This window comes from Engystomops pustulosus, chromosome 5, assembly GCF_040894005.1.
Source record: "Engystomops pustulosus chromosome 5, aEngPut4.maternal, whole genome shotgun sequence".
Classification (NCBI taxonomy): Eukaryota; Metazoa; Chordata; class Amphibia; order Anura; family Leptodactylidae; genus Engystomops; species Engystomops pustulosus.
This window is the reverse complement of record NC_092415.1, coordinates 85,693,474-85,714,953: the sequence shown is the minus strand read 5'-3', so window position 1 is coordinate 85,714,953 and position 21,480 is coordinate 85,693,474. Positions and strand designations below refer to the sequence as shown.

Below are 21,480 nucleotides of genomic sequence, written 5' to 3'. Positions count from 1 at the left end.
AATCTTTTTATATTATCAAAAAGCAGCAGGGAAATAATGTGATGAACTGGCATAGTGTATTAATGGATAGTGATGAACTGAAAAACTATAAGATGAATAACCCACTTGGATGCTGCTCTAGAATGTTTGTTCTATGCCTTTAAAAATGGATAAAAAAAACCAAAAAAATTTATAAAAAGGTAAATGTACTAATTAGTAACAATAGCAAAGTACAACAGACACTGTTAACAAATAGCTGCTTCGGATCCCATCCCATCAATACTTCAATAGTCTATCTAAAAGCTATGCCACAATTTTCTGATAAGCAGTCTTAAATCAACCTGATAATTTACTGCAGCCTAGTTTTACACAAAAAGTCACTTAAGCTAGTAATTACCAGCGCCATACATGAGTTGATAACCCTTCAAATGTTATAGTCTATAACTGTCACCCTATGAAGATGAATCCCACAGCTCCAACCAGGTTTTCCTGAAGTTTCCCCCATAATCAGCTCCCTCGCATGCCACTTCCAGGGGATGACAATAGACCCAATGACCACCCTCGGGGAAACCCTATATAAAGAGGACTGTCTGGCTGTATAGATGCCTAATATATTATACAGCAGACACCCACTGTAAACATATAAATGAAATCTACCGTCAAAGTCAAGCACGATAATCCAGGGGCACTTACATGTAGAACAAGACATTGTAAAGCGCAGCAGAATTTGATGGCGCTATATGAATGAATGAAGAAAATAATAATAATAATGACACTGTGACTCTGGTAAGTTTCTTATATTTGTTATACATGGCCTTCTTGCTTTTAAAATAAACTTTTAAAATTATGCTAATTAGTCTGAAGGGCTATGGTCGTGTTACAGAAGCCCTCTGAGCTCTGACTACACAGGCTATTGTTATTCTGCAGGAGCACGTCTCAGTCTCACTCTCTCCCCTGCACTTCCTGTAATCTCTGAGCAGTGAACACACAGAGGGAGCCTGTGAATCTGCAGCAATGAGGGGCTCTGATAACATGCCCACAGTCCCTCAGGCTCATTAGCATAATTTTAAAAGTTGTTTTAGGAGGAAAATATATAAGAATAACATAAGAAGAATATCACAGTCGCCATGCCTGGTCTATGAGTAAGTGTAGCTGGTTTATCATCCTTAATTTTAGAACATTTACATTTAAGTGATCCAATCAAACTGTGACATTAGCAGTGATTAGTTACCATGGCAGGTGATCACCTCTCCCTCCTTTACTCTCATGTAAGTACCAACTAAATCACAATATCACAGAAGTGAAATATTGCAGCTTATGGCATGTAGATCAGATCCCCTAGGATTCAAATAGCCTAGGGGTCCTAAAAAAAACATTAACAAAATATAAAACAGATTAAAAAGTTTATAAACATTTTATTCACCCTTCATTCCGTAGAGTATATATATTGAAAAAATCATAACTATGTTACATCATAATGCAAATGCTTTTTTTAGCCTTTTACCACCATTAAATATTTGAAATTGAGAATATTATATTTGTTAACACACTGGGAACACTACATATAGATTGTATTCACATTGGGTATGATATAACCTTAAGATATAACCCTTTATGATTATATATAAGATGCAGAATATCATATGAATTATATTGTGATTGTCACAAACAATGGGGTGGAAAATGTGCGCCGTACCTGAGGCATTTAATACAAGGATAGTAAAAAACAGCGATTAAGCAGCACTCCATATAGTGAAGAAAATCTTGAGTTTTATTCCACCATAGTAACCATGCAACGTTTCACCTTATCAATAAAGGCATTTTCAAGCTCCACACCAGAATTTTTGTCTAATACAAGCATAGTATGCTTCCTATGAATGAAGAACGGTAGGAGTCGTGGGGAGGGTATGTTAGGCAATAACACTCCTGATACGCTGAGAATAAGGTGCTCGGATTGGTTAAACCCCTTCTTTGGAGGTAGGTCAGGTGTTAACACTCCTGATATGTGGAGAACAATACCTCCCAATTGGTTGAAAGTTCTGCTAGATAATGATTTTTTAAACCATGTGGGGTTCAACCAGAGGTAAATTCAAATAGAAGCAGTGGATATTTTTACATAAAGAAGATTTCTGAAAGCTATTTGAATTATGCACACCCCTGCAGCTCCCTTTCCCATGCTGAGAGAGGGAGTTAACATCACGCAAGGGGCATGAATTCACGCCGCCTGCATGACAGATACCTTTCTCTGCCATTTTGGAGAGGGAGGTGATGTCACGCAGAAGGTGTGCATAATTAGCAGCCTGGAGCACCAGACATCTTGTCCCCTTGCTTCGGGCTGCTAACTATACGTTTCTTTTCTAGGTGAGTCAAGCGTGTCAAGCTTAGAGATGGACACCAATGGGATCAAGAGGAGCATAGGTGAGTATTTGTAGTTTAATATGTCTACCAGCTAGTGGTAGATTTCTTTTAAGTTCTGTCCTGGTACTGTATTTCTGTATGGTGGTATGGTGGCTACATCTGTGTGGTATTTATGTACTGCACTATTACAATAATTCATGGCAGGCACTATATTGTAATTTGAAAGACACTGTACATGTTATAATTAAAGAGGGGGTTCACTGTAAATGCTGAAATTAATTCTGGGGAGGCATTGTCTGAACCAATGTAGATGGATGGCACTACATACACTATAATCTATAAATCCAGAAGCATTGTATGTAATATTTTTATTTGAGAAACATTGAAATTGAGAAATGTGTTACCTTTTAACATACAGCCCGAGATCAGGTGACTCTCTGTGCTGACTGCATCCTTCTCTCCAGTTCTCCCACATATTCCTGTTGGCTGGTAGGGTCAGGTGGTGACCCAGCACTCAGTATGAGTGTAGTGTATGCAGAAAAGGAGGCATAGCTTCAATGAAAAGACTTACTGCCCTGCCTCTGTAGTCGGTTTACACTCTGTCAGAGGGCCCGTGGCTGTCTGCAAGAAGAACAAGGCAAATATTGAACAGGCGGCTGCAGACTCCCTGTGGGTTCATGGTTGCCTCCCCTGCAATTGTAATGGTTACGTCCTTGATGAAAATATAAAAATAATAGAATTGTTACTTATAATAAAGAAAAAGTGCAATTACACATAAAGATTGCAACAATTTTCAGAGAATAGAATAACAAATTGTGATTTGTGTTCTATTTCTGTATTAGTAGTTGTTATCACCAGGGCATGTTGTATATTAGTAATGAAGGCACTTAAAGCATTCTAGAACTGCAAGCTTCATATCCATTCTTTCACCTGTATACAGGATGTGGATGGTGTCAAATAACTCCTGTTAGACACTCCCTGCTTAACTCTCAGCAAGCAACAAGTAAAGCAGGCTCAGAGAACAAGGAAGTCAGCATATCAACAACAGCACAACGGCTCCGATTCATTTTTGTCCTCTTTTAATAGGGTATGTTTAATGAAAAGACCCTGGCATCTTCAAGTAGCGTGACCAACAAACAGCACAACAGCAACAATGAAAGGTACTACATTAAATATTACAAAATATTACAATTTATCTTATGGGAAACCTTAAAATGTAATTTCATTCTAAAACTGTACATATAGCAATATAAAAGAAACATATAATATAAAGCAAAATATTATGATTGCTTTATTCACTATTATAAATGTATTTAATAAAATCTGGATTTTTAATACTATACAAATAAAATGGTCACAGGTATTAGCAGATTTCTTGTAATTTCTAATGACAGACAGATTCTCAATGGTTTAAATTGGTCCAGGTTAGAGATTGGTGAATTTGTTGCAATTCAGTTCGACCCGATTCGCCAAAGTTTTTGAAAAAATCTGATTCGACCGGAATAGAATCATGACTAATCACGTTAAAAAAAAAGGTATTTCTTGGCTGCAGAGAGCCTGTAAGGCGTTGTAGAACAATGTGCCATGCTTAAATATGCATAGGGAGCGTGGTTTGGTCTTCAAACAATGCTGTGTTTTAGTATGACACGCACATGGCAGCCGCTCCTCTTAGAATCACTTGACTCTTCAATTCCATGTGCACTTACAGAGGCCAACTTCACCAAATAAGCGAAACGGGAACAAGGTTACGTCTGTGCCAGCTCGAAAGGACTGAGCTGAGGGCCAAGATCCCACTATAACATCAAAGAGTGCACTCTTTTTACACTGACATCAGATGATTCCATAGATTACCACAGAACCTGTTCTGTTAAATGCGGATACCTGTAGAAACCCCCCAAAAGAGTGCAGGGGGTGTTGGCAGAAATTATGCATTGACGTCACTGATCATTTTGCCCTTCATTTCATCCGTCAGTGTCAGCTTTCAATCAGTCAATAATCCATCATCAGTATTGCTAAAGCCAAAAACAAACAGGAGTGGATCCAAAACAGAGATGAACAGTAAATGGGATACTCGCATGTCCTCTGTGTTCTGTATCCACTCCTGCTTTTGGCTATCAATCCTGAGGCTTTTCATTACTTCTGACAGATGAAATGAAAACTAAACAAACATCGGGGCAACGTCATAGAGCGGTGGAGGGTGAAAACAGCATTATGGAAATCACAGGGTGTTCCAGGGAGACAGCGGTCAGTTGGCAGAAGCATGAGTAAGCCGCAGAGTGGCACAATGACAGTGTGGAGGTGGCAGCAACATGGAAAGCCAGAGAGTGGCACAATAATAGAGTGTGGAGGTTGGGTCAACAGCAGCAGGAGCCCACAGATTGACACAATGATAGATTGTGTAGGTGGCGGACAATTCCAGTCCCTGGAAAAGATGGTAGGAGGCAGATGGAGCAACTGGCATCAGGCGGGTGGCAGCATCAGAACAGTGGCTGAGGCAGGTAGTTAGAATCCAGACTCATTTCTCAACGTTTGGGAGAGGTGTTATGGCTGATCTAATCTGATGCATAAGGCATTGGCGAGTTATAATTCGTTCCAATCCAAGCCTGATTCATCTTGACAAAGGTCACCCTCTCCACATCATGGGACAAGCGGGTTCTCCTTGTGGTAACAATGGCCTCCGCCGCACTGAACACCCGCTCTGATGACACACTACTGGCCGGGGAGGACAGCTTCTATACTGCAAACTCACCAAGGTGCGGCCACGGATCAAGTTTGGCTGCCCAGCAGTCCAGGGGATACTCTACCTTGGGTGGTAAAGTGCTGTCCAAGTAGGCCGCCACCTGCTGGTGAGGGGGATGCTCCATGTCCTGCTGCTGGTGGTGGCTACCCTCCTCACTAGGTGGGTGAAGGAAGTTGCTCATTAAGGACTCCAGACTTAAGCTACTGCTGATGGAGCTGCTACTGCTCCTAACCCCCTATCTCCCCACAACGGCCGTGGCAGTAATACGTGAGCGATCACTGCCAGGAATCCCTTAGTCAGACCTGTCTTTTCACTATTTCTCTATAGTATTCCAGTTGTTCCTCCCTCTCGGCAGCTGGAAAAAAATCACCCATTTTATTTTACCGGTGGCGAGGGTCCAAGAGGGTGGAGAGCCAAAAGTCATCCCTATGCCGGATGTTGACTATTCGGCTGTCACTAGTTAGGCCATCTTTGCAAGTGACTCTGAGGGACTCTCAGCTTCCATCTCCACTGTATACTGCCACGGTGCTTCTGGGTCATTTGCCTTCTCTTCTACCTCCTCCGGATGCTCCTGCTCCTCCTCTCTTGTCTCCTGAGTGGAATAACCACAGATTTCACCAGACTCTGCTTGTGCTCCAACGTCTTCCTCCTCCAGTTCAGCCCTACCGGACTCATGTGGCCATAAGATGTAGTCTCTTCTTCTAAAGTGCCCTGACCAGACAGATTTTGCAGCATGAGTTCCAGGACATGAAGCAGTGGAATGACATTATTCATCGCGCAGTCCTTGCAACTGACAAATAACATACAAATAACATGCAAATAACAAATAACATACTGCCCCCCCAGCAATCACTATATACAGCTCCCCCCAGCAATCACTATATACAGCTTCCCCCAGCAATCACTATATACAGCTCCCCCCAGCAATCACTATATACAGCTCCCCCCAGCAATCGCTATATACAGCTCCCCCAGCAATCACTGTGTACAGCTCCCCCAGCAACCACTGTATACAGCCCCCAGCAATCACTATGTACAGCTCCCCCAGCAATCACTGTATACTGCCCCCCCAGCAATCACTATATACAGCTCCCCCCAGCAATCACTATATACAGCTCCCGCCAGCAATCGCTATATACTGCTCCCCAGAAATCACTATATACAGCCCCCCAGCAATCACTATATTCAGCCCCCCAGCAATCACTATATACAGCCCCCCCAGCAATCACTATATACAGCCCCCCCAGCAATCACTATATACAGCCCCCCCAGCAATCACTATATACAGCCCCCCCAGCAATCACTATATACAGCCCCCCCAGCAATCACTATATACAGCTCCCGCCAGCAATCGCTATATACTGCTCCCCAGAAATCGCTATATACTGCTCCCCAGAAATCACTATATACAGCCCCCCAGCAATCACTATATTCAGCTCCCCAACAATCACTATATTCAGCCCCCCAGCAATCACTATATACAGCCCCCCCAGCAATCACTATATACAGCCCCCCCAGCAATCACTATATACAGCCCCCCCAGCAATCACTATATACAGCACCCCAGCAATCACTATAAACAGCTCCCCAGCAATCACTGTATACAGATCCCCAGCAATCACTGTATACAGCTCCCCAGCAATCACTGTATACTCCAAAACATACTGGTAGGTTGATCAGACTGTGAGCCTTATTGGGGACAGGGACTGATCTGGCAAGCTCTGTACAGTGCTGCATAATCTGTGTGCGCTATATAAATAAAGGAATTAATATTATTACAGCTCCCCAGCAATCACTGTATACAGCTCCCCCCAGCAATCACTATATGCAGCTCCCCCCAGCAATCGCTATATACAGCTCCCCCAGCAATCGCTATATACAGCTCCCCCAGCAACCACTGTATACAGCCCCCAGCAATCACTATATACAGCTCCCCCAGCAATCACTGTATAATGCCCCCCCCCCAGCAATCACTATATACAGCTCCCCCCAGCAATCACTATATACAGCTCCCCCCAGCAATCGCTATATACTGCTCCCCAGAAATCACTATATACAGCCCCAAGCAATCACTATATTCAGCCCCCCAGCAATCACTATATACAGCCCCCCCAGCAATCACTATATACAGCCCCCCCCAGCAATCACTATATACAGCCCCCCCCAGCAATCACTATATACAGCCCCCCCCAGCAATCACTATATACAGCCCCCCCCAGCAATCACTATATACAGCCCCCCCAGTAATCACTATATACAGCACCCCAGCAATCACTATATACAGCACCCCAGCAATCACTGTATACAGCTCCCCAGCAATCACTATATACAGCTCCAAAGCAATCACTGTATACAGCTCCCCAGCAATCACTATATACAGCTCCCCAGCAATCACTGTATACAGCTCCCCAGCAATCACTATATACAGCTCCCCAGCAATCACTGTATACTCCAAAACATACTGGTAGGTTGATCAGACTGTGAGCCTTATTGGGGACAGGGACTGATCTGGCAAGCTCTGTACAGCGCTGCATAATCTGTGTGCGCTATATAAATAAAGGAATTAATATTATTACAGCTCCCCAGCAATCACTGTATACAGCTCACCAGCAATCACTGTATACAGCTCCCCAGCAATCACTATATACAGCTCCCCCAGCAATCACTGTATAATGCCCCCCCCCCAGCAATCACTATATACAGCTCCCCCCAGCAATCACTATATACAGCTCCCCCCAGCAATCGCTATATACTGCTCCCCAGAAATCACTATATACAGCCCCAAGCAATCACTATATTCAGCCCCCCAGCAATCACTATATACAGCCCCCCCAGCAATCACTATATACAGCCCCCCCCAGCAATCACTATATACAGCCCCCCCCAGCAATCACTATATACAGCCCCCCCCAGCAATCACTATATACAGCCCCCCCCAGCAATCACTATATACAGCCCCCCCAGTAATCACTATATACAGCACCCCAGCAATCACTATATACAGCACCCCAGCAATCACTATATACAGCACCCCAGCAATCACTATATACAGCTCCAAAGCAATCACTGTATACAGCTCCCCAGCAATCACTATATACAGCTCCCCAGCAATCACTGTATACAGCTCCCCAGCAATCACTATATACAGCTCCCCAGCAATCACTGTATACTCCAAAACATACTGGTAGGTTGATCAGACTGTGAGCCTTATTGGGGACAGGGACTGATCTGGCAAGCTCTGTACAGCGCTGCATAATCTGTGTGCGCTATATAAATAAAGGAATTAATATTATTACAGCTCCCCAGCAATCACTGTATACAGCTCACCAGCAATCACTGTATACAGCTCCCCAGCAATCACTATATACAGCTCCCCCCAGCAATCACTATATACAGCTCCCCCCAGCAATCACTATATACAGCTCCCCCCAGCAATCACTATATAGAGCTCCCCCAGCAACCACTGTATACAGCTCCCCAGCAATCACTGTATACTCCAAAACATACTGGTAGGTTGATCAGACTGTGAGCCTTATTGGGGACAGGGACTGATCTGGCAAGCTCTGTACAGCGCTTCATAATCTGTGTGCGCTATATAAATAAAGGAATTAATATTATTACAGCTCCCCAGCAATCACTGTTTACAGCTCCCCAGCAATCACTGTATACAGCCCCCCCAGCAATCGCTATATACTGCTCCCCAGAAATCACTATATACAGCCCCCCAGCAATCACTATATTCAGCCCTCAAGCAATCACTATATACAGCCCCCCCAGCAATCACTATATACAGCCCCCCACAGCAATTACTATATACAGCCCCCCCAATCACTATATACAGCCCCCCCAGCAATCACTATATACAGCTCCCCCAGCAATCACTATATACAGCTCCCCCAGCAATCACTATATACAGCTTCCCAGCAATCACTATATACAGCTCCCCAGCAATCACTATATACAGCTCCCCAGCAATCACTATATACAGCTCCCCAGCAATCACTGTATACAGCTCCCCAGCAATCACTATATACAGCTCCCCAGCAATCACTATATACAGCTCCCCAGCAATCACTGTATACTCCAAAACATACTGGTACGTTGATCAGACTGTGAGCCTTATTGGGGACAGGGACTGATCTGGCAAGCTCTGTACAGTGCTGCATAATCTGTGTGCGCTATATAAATAAAGGAATTAATATTATTACAGCTCCCCAGCAATCACTGTATACAGCTCCCCACAGCAATCACTATATACAGCTCCCCCCAGCAATCACTATATGCAGCTCCCCCCAGCAATCGCTATATGCAGCTCCCCCAGCAATCACTGTGTACAGCTCCCCCAGCAACCACTGTATACAGCCCCCAGCAATCACTATATACAGCTCCCCCAGCAATCACTGTATAATGCCCCCCCCCCCCAGCAATCACTATATACAGCTCCCCCCAGCAATCACTATATACAGCTCCCCCCAGCAATCGCTATATACAGCTCCCCCCAGCAATCGCTATATACTGCTCCCCGGAAATCACTATATACAGCCCCAAGCAATCACTATATTCAGCCCCCCAGCAATCACTATATACAGCCCCCCCCCAGCAATCACTATATACAGCCCCCCCCAGCAATCACTATATACAGCCCCCCCCAGCAATCACTATATACAGCCCCCCCCAGCAATCACTATATACAGCCCCCCCCAGCAATCACTATATACAGCCCCCCCCAGCAATCACTATATACAGCCCCCCCAGTAATCACTATATACAGCACCCCAGCAATCACTATATACAGCACCCCAGCAATCACTGTATACAGCTCCCCAGCAATCACTGTATACAGCTCCCCAGCAATCACTGTATACAGCTCCCCAGCAATCACTATATACAGCTCCACAGCAATCACTGTATACAGCTCCCCAGCAATCACTATATACAGCTCCCCAGCAATCACTGTATACAGCTCCCCAGCAATCACTATATACAGCTCCCCAGCAATCACTGTATACTCCAAAACATACTGGTAGGTTGATCAGACTGTGAGCCTTATTGGGGACAGGGACTGATCTGGCAAGCTCTGTACAGCGCTGCCTAATCTGTGTGCGCTATATAAATAAAGGAATTAATATTATTACAGCTCCCCAGCAATCACTGTATACAGCTCCCCAGCAATCACTGTATACAGCTCCCCAGCAATCACTATATACAGCTCCCCCCAGCAATCACTATATACAGCTCCCCCCAGCAATCACTATATACAGCTCCCCCCAGCAATCACTATATACAGCTCCCCCCAGCAATCACTATATAGAGCTCCCCCAGCAACCACTGTATACAGCTCCCCAGCAATCACTGTATACTCCAAAACATACTGGTAGGTTGATCAGACTGTGAGCCTTATTGGGGACAGGGACTGATCTGGCAAGCTCTGTACAGCGCTTCATAATCTGTGTGCGCTATATAAATAAAGGAATTAATATTATTACAGCTCCCCAGCAATCACTGTATACAGCTCCCCAGCAATCACTGTATACAGCCCCCCCAGCAATCGCTATATACTGCTCCCCAGAAATCACTATATACAGCCCCCCAGCAATCACTATATTCAGCCCTCAAGCAATCACTATATACAGCCCCCCCAGCAATCACTATATACAGCCCCCCACAGCAATTACTATGTACAGCCCCCCCAATCACTATATACAGCCCCCCCAGCAATCACTATATACAGCTCCCCCAGCAATCACTATATACAGCTCCCCAGCAATCACTGTATACAGCTCCCCAGCAATCACTGTATACAGCTCCCCAGCAATCACTGTATACAGCTCCCCAGCAATCACTGTATACAGCTCCCCAGCAATCACTGTATACAGCTCCCCAGCAATCACTATATACAGCTCCCCCCAGCAATCACTATATACAGCTCCCCCCAGCAATCACTATATACAGCTCCCCCCAGCAATCACTATATACATCTCCCCCCAGCAATCACTATATAAAGCTCCCCCCAGCAATCACTATATACAGCTCCCCCCAGCAATCACTATATACAGCTCCCCCCAGCAATCAGTATATACAGCTCCCCCAGCAATCTCTGTATACAGCTGCCCAGCAATCACTATGTACAGCTCCCCAGCAATCAGTGTGTACAGCTACTCCAGCAACCACTGTATACAGCCCCCAGCAATCACTATATACAGCTCCCCCAGCAATCACTGTATACTGCTCCCCTCAGCATTCACTATATACAGCTCCCCAGCAACCACTGTATACTGCCCCCCCCCCAGCAATCACTAAATACAGTTCCCCCCAGCAATCACTATATACAGCTCCCCCCAACAATCACTATATACAGCTCCCCCAGCAATCACTGCATACAGCTGCCCAGCATTCACTATATACAGCTCCCCAGCAATCAATGTGTTCAGCTCCCCCAGCAACCACTGTATACAGCCCCCAGCAATCACTATATACAGCTCCCCCAGCAATCACTGTATACAGCTCCCCCAGCAATCACTATATACAGCTCCCCTAGCAACCACTGTATACAGCCCCCCTAGCAATCACTATATACAGCCCCCCCAGCAGTCACTATATACAGCTCCCCCCAGTAATCACTGTATACAGCTCCCCAGCAATCACTGTATACAGCTCCCCAGCAATCACTATATACAGCTCCCCAGCAATCACTGTATACTCCAAAACATACTGGTAGGTTGATCAGACTGTGAGCCTTATTGGGGACAGGGACTGATCTGGCAAGCTCTGTACAGTGCTGCATAATCTGTGTGCGCTATATAAATAAAGGAATTAATATTATTACAGCTCCCCAGCAATCACTGTATACAGCTCCCCAGCAATCACTATATACAGCTCCCCACAGCAATCACTATATACATCTCCCCCCAGCAATCACTATATACAGCTCCCCCCAGCAATCACTATATACAGCTCCCCCAGCAATCACTGTATACAGCTGCCCAGCAATCACTATGTACAGCTCCCCAGCAATCAGTGTGTACAGCTACCCAGCAACCACTGTATACAGCCCCACAGCAATTACTATATACAGCCCCCCACAGCAATTACTATATACAGCTCCCCCAGCAATCACTATATACAGCTCCCCAGCAATCACTGTATACAGCTCCCCAGCAATCACTATATACAGCTCCCCAGCAATCACTGTATACAGCTCCCCAGCAATCACTGTATACAGCTCCCCAGCAATCACTGTATACTCCAAAACATACTGGTAGGTTGATCAGACTGTGAGCCTTATTGGGGACAGGGACTGATCTGGCAAGCTCTGTACAGCGCTGCATAATCTGTGTGCGCTATATAAATAAAGGAATTAATATTATTACAGCTCCCCAGCAATCACTGTATACAGCTCCCCAGCAATCACTGTATACAGCCCCCCCAGCAATCGCTATATACTGCTCCCCAGAAATCACTATATACAGCTCCCCAGCAATCACTGTATACAGCTCCCCAGCAATCACTATATACAGCTCCCCCCAGCAATCACTATATACAGCTCCCCCCAGCAATCACTATATAGAGCTCCCCCAGCAACCACTGTATACAGCTCCCCAGCAATCACTGTATACTCCAAAACATACTGGTAGGTTGATCAGACTGTGAGCCTTATTGGGGACAGGGACTGATCTGGCAAGCTCTGTACAGCGCTGCATAATCTGTGTGCGCTATATAAATAAAGGAATTAATATTATTACAGCTCCCCAGCAATCACTGTATACAGCTCCCCAGCAATCACTATATACAGCTCCCCCCAGCAATCACTATATACAGCTCCCCCCAGCAATCACTGTATACAGCTCCCCCAGCAATCACTATATACATCTCCCCCCAGCAATCACTATATAGAGCTCCCCCCAGCAATCACTATATACAGCTCCCCCCAGCAATCACTATATACAGCTCCCCCAGCAATCAGTATATACAGCTCCCCCAGCAATCACTGTATACAGCTCCCCCCAGCAATCACTATATACAGCTCCCCCCAGCAATCAGTATATACAGCTCCCCCAGCAATCACTGTATACAGCTCCCCCCAGCAATCACTATATACAGCTCCCCCCAGCAATCACTATATACAGCTCCCCCCAGCAATCACTATATACAGCTCCCCCCAGCAATCACTGTATACAGCTCCCCCAGCAATCACTATATACATCTCCCCCCAGCAATCACTATATACATCTCCCCCCAGCAATCACTATATAGAGCTCCCCCCAGCAATCACTGTATGCAGCTACCCCCAGCAATCACTATATACAGCTCCCCCAGCAATCAGTATATACAGCTCCCCCAGCAATCACTGTATACAGCTCCCCCCAGCAATCACTATATACAGCTCCCCCCAGCAATCACTATATACAGCTCCCCCCAGCAATCACTATATAGAGCTCCCCCAGCAATCACTGTATACAGCTCCCCCAGCAATCACTATATACATCTCCCCCCAGCAATCACTATATAGAGCTCCCCCCAGCAATCACTATATACAGCTCCCCCCAGCAATCACTATATACAGCTCCCCCAGCAATCACTATATACAGCTCCCCCAGCAATCACTGTATACAGCTGCCCAGCAATCACTATGTACAGCTCCCCAGCAATCAGTGTGTACAGCTACCCCAGCAACCACTGTATACAGCCCCCAGCAATCACTATATACAGCTCCCCCAGCAACCACTGTATACTGCTCCCCTCAGCATTCACTATATACAGCTCCCCAGCAACCACTGTATACTGCCCCCCCAGCAATCACTAAATACAGTTCCCCCCAGCAATCACTATATACAGCTCCCCCCAACAATCACTATATACAGCTCCCCCAGCAATCACTGCATACAACTGCCCAGCAATCACTATATACAGCTCCCCAGCAATCACTGTGTACAGCTCCCCCAGCAACCACTGTATACAGCCCCCAGCAATCACTATATACAGCTCCCCCAGCAATCACTATATACAGCTCCCCCAGCAATCACTGTATACAGCTCCCCCAGCAATCACTATATACAGTTCCCCTAGCAACCACTGTATACAGCCCCCCTAGCAATCACTATATACAGCCCCCCACAGCAATCACTATATACAGCTCCCCCCAGTAATCACTATATACAGCTCCCCAGCAATCACTGTATACAGCTCCCCAGCAATCACTATATACAGCTCCCCAGCAATAACTGTATACTCCAAAACATACTGGTAGGTTGATCAGACTGTGAGCCTTATTGGGGACAGGGACTGATCTGGCAAGCTCTGTACAGCGCTGCATAATCTGTGTGCACTATATAAATAAAGGAATTAATATTATTACAGCTCCCCAGCAATCACTATATACAGCTCCCCACAGCAATCACTATATACATCTCCCCCCAGCAATCACTATATACAGCTCCCCCCAGCAATCACTATATACAGCTCCCCCCAGCAATCACTATATACAGCTCCCCCAGCAATCACTGTATACAGCTGCCCAGCAATCACTATGTACAGCTCCCCAGCAATCAGTGTGTACAGCTACCCCAGCAACCACTGTATACAGCCCACAGCAATCACTATATACAGCTCCTCAAGCAATCACTGTATACTGCTCCCCTCAGCATTCACTATATACAGCTCCCCAGCAACCACTGTATACTGCCCCCCCCAGCAATCAATATATACAGTTCCCCCCAGCAATCACTATATACAGCTCCCCCAGCAATCACTGCATACAGCTCCCCAGCAATCACTGTGTTCAGCTCCCCCAGCAACCACTGTATACAGCCCCCAGCAATCACTATATACAGCTCCCCCAGCAATCACTGTATACAGCTCCCCCAGCAATCACTGTATACAGCTCCCCAGCAATCACTATATACAGCTCCCCTAGCAACCACTGTATACAGCCCCCCTAGCAATCACTGTATACAGCCCCCAGTAATCTCTGTATACTGCTCCCCCAGCAATCACTGTATACAGCTCCCCAGCAATCACTGTATACAGCTCCCCAGCAATCACTGTATACAGCTCCCCAGCAATCACTGTATACAGCTCCCCAGCAATCACTGTATACACCCCCAGCAATCACTGTATACAGCTCCCCAGCAATCACTGTACACAGCCCCCAGTAATAACTATGCACATCCCTCAGTAAATCACTGTATACAGCTCCCCTAGCAATCACTATATACAGCCCCCAGTAATAATGATGTACATCCCCCAGTAATCACTGTATACAGCCTCCTTTAATAACAATATAGTCCCCCTATAACTATATATACAGTCCCCCTTATACCTAAATATATAGCCCCGCTATAACTACATCCAGTCCCCCCTATAACAACTATATACACTCCCCCTATAACAACTACATACATTCCCCCTAAAACAACTATTTACAGTTCCCCTATAAAACTATATATACAATTCCCCTATAATGACAATATACATAACCCACTAACTACATATAGCCCCCTATAATAACTGTATACACACCCCATATAACTATATACAGACCCCCCTATAATAACTATATACAGCTCCCCTATAATAACTATGTACAGTCCCCCTATAACTATATATACAGTTCCCCATTAATGACTATATATACAGTCCCCCTTTAACAACTATATATACAGTATCCTTTTAATAACTGTATATACAGTATCCCAATAACTATATACAGAATCTGCTAATTACATACAGCCCTCTATAATAACTATATACAGACCCCCCTATAATAACTATATGCACCCCCTATAACTAACTATATAGAGACTATTATAATTATATAAAACATTGTACTCACCTTCCATCATTCCCCCATCCTCATCTTCCCTCGCGGTGTCATCTGCTGTATGTAGCTAGGATCCAACATTTTCATTCCAGAGAAACATTCATCCATTTCCAGTACCCCAGTTTCTGGGGCATTTTACTGTGCGACAAGACATCAACAGGTGAGCACCCCTAATAGGGGCTGGTCATATTTCCGCTTCGCTGGAAGGTATCACCCGTGGCGCTGTCCTCTGTTTTTACTTTTCCGATCGATCTATGGCAAAGTAGGGAACTTGTTGTTCCCTCGCTCTGCCATAGACCGTATTCGGCAGCTGTTTTGTGTATGGGCCGGGGGCCCCTTTAAGGGCAAAGTGGTGGGTTCATAGCACTTTCGTGAGGCGTCTGATGGAGTAGCGGTCTCCATCTTTACATTCAGATATGTCAGTTGTATAAAATTGGACATTCATTGGATGGACTTCTATTACGCTTAAGCGAGTTTGAAAGAATATTGATTTACTCACTGAGTCTTGTGGTCTAAAAATCCAAGCAGCTATTATATTACTTGGAAAGTTTTATTGTACATCGATTGAAAATGTGAATGTTTCATGAAGATTTTTGGAGTAAAAAAATATACTTAACGTGATATTTATTGTGGACAATCTTGTTTTTGGACACTTTACATGCAGTAACGTAGCATGTTCAACCCATTAATAATATGCAGTCTACTATTGTCACTGAGGGTTTGTTCACATGTGCCATTAACGCATGAACACAATATGGTTTACCACCATGACCAAATGACGTATTACAGCAGAATACCTAGGAAGGAGGCACCCCATCTGTTGGATGTAGGGCCTCCAGTAGTTAGGAAAGCACAAAAAAATACTGCAATTGGTGAAATGAACTATTTAATGTTGGGTGGTCACTCACCTGACTGCACTAGAGATTGTGCTTTATGTGTAATATTCTATGTCAGGATCAGGGGTAGTCAACCCACTGTACCACCGCAAGCGATGACGTAAGCCAACACCTGTGGCATGCGGTTTTCACCAGGTTGGTCTTGCAGTGGCGGGATACGACCAGGTAGCTCCACAGGCGCAACTTTGCTCGCGATAGCGGCGAAGGCGCGGTACAGAGTCAGCAGGCAAAATCGGAGTCGTGTTCAGGACAGGCGGCACAGGTTTTGGGTCAGGAACGTAGCAGGAGGTCACAACGGAGAGTATACAGACAGGTTTGGAACACTTTCTCAGAGGCATAAGAGCACAAAAATCTGGCAGGTGTGACCAGAAGTGGCCATTTATTAGATCAGCGTATGGCCAGCGGCAATTCGCGGCACACTGGACCTTTAAATTTCAGAGAGCCGGTGCATGTGCGTCCCCATCTCCTAGGGAACACAGGAGCTGTTGCAGGGCCACGGTTACAGCCAAGTCAGCCTGCTGCGGCCAGTACCAAGAAGCTCAAAGATAGAATGGTGGAAAGTTTACAAAAATAAATTCTGAAGCACTCAAGGTTCCTAAGAGCACAAAGATTTCCATAATCCTTAAATGGAAGAAGTTTGGGACGAACAGAACTCTTTCTCAACCTGGTCGTCCAGTCGAACTAAGCAATCATGAGTCTTGATGAGAGAAGTAATGAAGAACCCCTCGATCACTGTGACTGAGCTCCAGAGAAGTAGTAGGGAGATGGGAGAAAGTTCCCCAAAGTCAACTATCACTGCAGCCCTCGACCAGTCTTATGGCAGTCTGCCAACAGAAACCTCTCCTCAGTGCAAGACATAGAAATGCCTGAATTGCATACAGTTTGCAAAAAATTACCTGAAGTACTCCTAGACTATGAAAAATAAGATTCTCTGGTCTGATGAGACGAAGATTGAACTTTTTCGTGTTAATGCTAAGCGGAATGCAGAAAACGAACTGCCAAATACAATCCCAACAGTGAAACTTGGTGGCGGCAGCATCATGCTATGGGGGTGTTTTTCAGCTGCAGGGACAGCTGTGATCATACTTGACTGGCCCAGCCAGAGCCCCAACCTTAAAGGGAACCTGTCACCAGGAGACCCATTTTTAGCACTCCCCCAGTCCCCACAGAGCATAGTACATACACTGCCAAAGGGTTTTTGTATTAAAAATTGGTTTTACAGAAAAAAATGTTATATGGTACCTTTCATTAGCATCTGCTGTGTGACTAGGCAGTTGCCTATTGGGAGGGGCTGGAAACTAGCAGTTCCCCCCACCCTTGGGAAACAGCTAAACCATGTGACCTTTTCAAATATATGAAAACACCCATCACTGGGCTTAGCGACGCCCCCTGCTCCTTTACAGCCAATCCCGAGTGAGGGAAGTTATTCATATATTTGAAAAGGTCACGTTTCCCAAGGGTGGGGGGGACTGCTCCTTTCCAGCCCCTCCCAATTGGCAACTGCCTAGTCACACAGTAGATGCTAATAAAAAGGTACAATATAACATATCTTTTTTTTCTGTAAAACCTATTTTTTATACAAAAACCCTTTGGCAGTGTATGTACTATGCTCTGTGGGGACTGGGGGAGTGCTAAAAATGGGTCTCCTGGTGACAGGTTCCCTTTAACCCAATTGAATATGTCTGGGGAGATTTGAAAACAGCTGTCCACCAACATTCACCAGCCAACCTGAGGGAATTGGAGAAGAAATGCAAGTATTAGGCAGTATTTTAACGCTCTGATTTTGCTTTGATTATTGCAAAATTATGTCAGAAAGGCATTTTAGTGCAACTGATATGAAATGCAGCCATTAATTTCTCTTTCACTAGTTATACATAAAGCTAGGAAAATAAAACTATGTTTTACCATCTCAGCTAAGTTCCTACCTGCATTCGGTAGGTTCCCCTTGCGCTATGAAATAGAGGGAAAAAAGGACAGCAGTCTATGTCTTTTTGTCTGCTATTAATATCTTCCTTATTGTACTTGTACTGAAGTCAATAGGGTAACTAATATAATTTTATTAGTAACTAGAATATTGTTATAAATTTTAGTCTTTATTTAGTCTAATAACTCTCACAACTAGCCTAAAACAGGTAGTGTAACAGAAACATTCAACACAGGCGTGGACTAAGACTAACTGTGTCATCATATGGGTGCTCCTTGATTTTTAAAAAAATCTGAAAGGAGTATTTATAGGTTCTTAGTTCGAATTCAGCGTTGCTAAAACAGCAATAAGATGAAATGCCGTCAAACGGGTTAGAGCACAGCACAATTCTTGAGAAGATATATGTTAACTGATTTTCTTGTTGCATTGCATGAATGTTCTACTATCAGGATGTATTGGTTGATATCTTTTTAGCCCCTTTAGGATGCAGCCAGTTTGTACATTAAAGGGGTTTTCCCATGAAAGAAAATTCTCAAATTGCATCCCCTAGTGAGGTTAACACAACAAATAATTTTTAACCCATTACTTCACAATTTACTCTGTGTTATTGCTGTTTTAGCTTTTATCACTCTCTTGGCTGCTCAGTGCAAAATCCCACGGTGTGGGCAGGGACTGTCACATTATAATCCATTTATTTCTGGGAGCAGACAATGGGGCAGATTTACTTACCCGGTCCATTCGCGATCCAGCGGCACGTTCTCTGCGGTGGATTCGGGTCCGTCCGGGAATCATTAAGGCAGTTCCTCCAACGTCCACCAGGTGGCGCTGCTGCGCTGAAGTTCCCCGGAATGCACTCAAGTTCACCGGCCTATTCCTAGTGAAAATAAGTGTAAATAAAAAAGTTAAAAAACAAACATTTTTTAATAAAAAGAATGAATTAAATAAAGTTAAAGTCCCCTAAACACAAATATTCCCTATACACATGCAATAAAGTGAAAAAACCCCACAAAATCACAAAAAAACCCCCACGTATTTGGTATCGCCGTGTCGGTAACAATCCGTACAATAAATCAGAAACATTATTGGACCTGCTCGGTGAACGCCGTAAAAACAAAACCCAAAAAACGTGGCAAAAATGTACATTTTTCATAAAATCTCTACACAAAAATGTTCTAAAAAGTGATTGAAAAAGTTATGTGCGCCAAAATGGTACCACTGAAAAGAACAACTCAACACATAAAAAATAAGCCCTAAACTAGCTCTGTCAACTAAAAAATATTAAAGTTACGTCTCCGAAAAGATGGCGATGCAAAAACAAATGAGATTTCCTCTATAATAGTTTTTATCCAGTAAAATTGTAAAAATAAATGAAAAACTATATAAATGAGGTATCACCGTAATCGTAGTGATCTGTAGAATAAAGATAATATAGTATTTTTAGTGTACGACCCTCAAAAGATACAAAAGAAAAGGAAACCAAAATTGACAATTTTCTTTTCATCCATACATTCAAGAGTTAATAAAATCTCATCAATAAGCTAATGACCCACTAAAATGAAATATTTGTAAAGTGCATCTCATGTCGCAAAAAATAAGCCCTTATATGTCCAAATTGCCAAAAAAATAAAGATTGTATAGCCAATAAAAAGTGACAATGCATAATCTGCTCTGAATGGCGCAGCTTCCGTTCGATGCCCTGGCGTGTGCCCATACAGCAGGTTACCAGCACATATGGGGTATTGTTATACGCCGGAGGGATTGGGTATCAAATTTTGTGGAGAGTTTTGGTATTTTACCCACTGAAAATTTGTAAATTTTTTGAAAAACACATTCATTTAGCCAAAAAAATTTTACTTTCAAAATTGCATCCGATTTTGTTTTAACCCCTGTAAAACAATTAAAGGGTTAACAAACTTCATAAAAGTTGTTTTACGTACATTGAGGGGTGTAGTTTCTATAATTGGGTAAGTTATGGGGTTTTACTTTTATTTAGGCCTCTCAAAGTGACTTGAAACCTGAGCAGGTCCCTCAATAGCAGGATTTAGTTTTTTTTATGAAAATGTGAAAAATCGCACCTAACGTTCAAAGCCCCATAACATCCTACAAAAATAAGAGTATGCATAAAAACCATGTCCACATAAAGTAGTCATTCGGTGAATGTTAGTTATTAAGTAACCACCAAAATTTTTCAACTATCATGAAGTACAAAGTGTCACGAGAAAACAATTTTAAAATCACTTGGATATGCTAAAGCGGCAGATTTGAAAAAATGGGCCGTGTCAGGAAGGTGAAAAGTGGCTTCGGCGTTAAGGGGTTAAAGAGGACCTGTCACCCAGAAATTCAGCACTAGGAGATGTTACTAAAGTAATCAGCTCCTAGTGCTAAACCAAACACAGCAGTGTTACACAGAACCTCTGATAACGCTAACTAACACTGTCGCGCTGTACACTACAAACACCGGACCGCTCTCAAAGTGGCGTATTCATGAGGGGATGGGATTGTGGGCAATCACCACCGGCCTATGGAACGAGGGGGGCGGTCAGGGGAAGAGGCAGTGTTTGTTAGTGTTATCGGAGGTTTCCGGTAACGCTATCAGTATAACACCGCTGCGTCTGTCTTAGCACTAGGAGTAGCTGACATCTCTGGCGCGCTCACACTTTGCGTTTTGCCTGCGTTTTCATTGCGTTTGAAATGCATTACAACAGCTGAGGAGGGTGATTTGTCTAATTACATTACTGTTTACATATGTTAACACGTGCGTTGA

General features: G+C 44.1%; 1 protein-coding gene across 2 annotated transcripts in view; it reads left to right on the top strand.

Annotated features, from left to right (window-relative positions):
* The first annotated feature begins 3,359 nt into the window (after positions 1 to 3,359).
* Positions 3,360 to 21,480, top strand: part of SLC35B3 (solute carrier family 35 member B3) — a 79,744-nt gene continuing 61,623 nt past the window's right edge. For both annotated transcript variants that reach the window (XM_072152563.1, XM_072152562.1), the window contains exon 1: positions 3,360 to 3,497. In XM_072152563.1, coding sequence (XP_072008664.1) covers positions 3,427 to 3,497 — 71 coding nt within the window. In that variant the 5' untranslated portion in view covers positions 3,360 to 3,426. The remainder of the gene's footprint in view (positions 3,498 to 21,480) is intronic.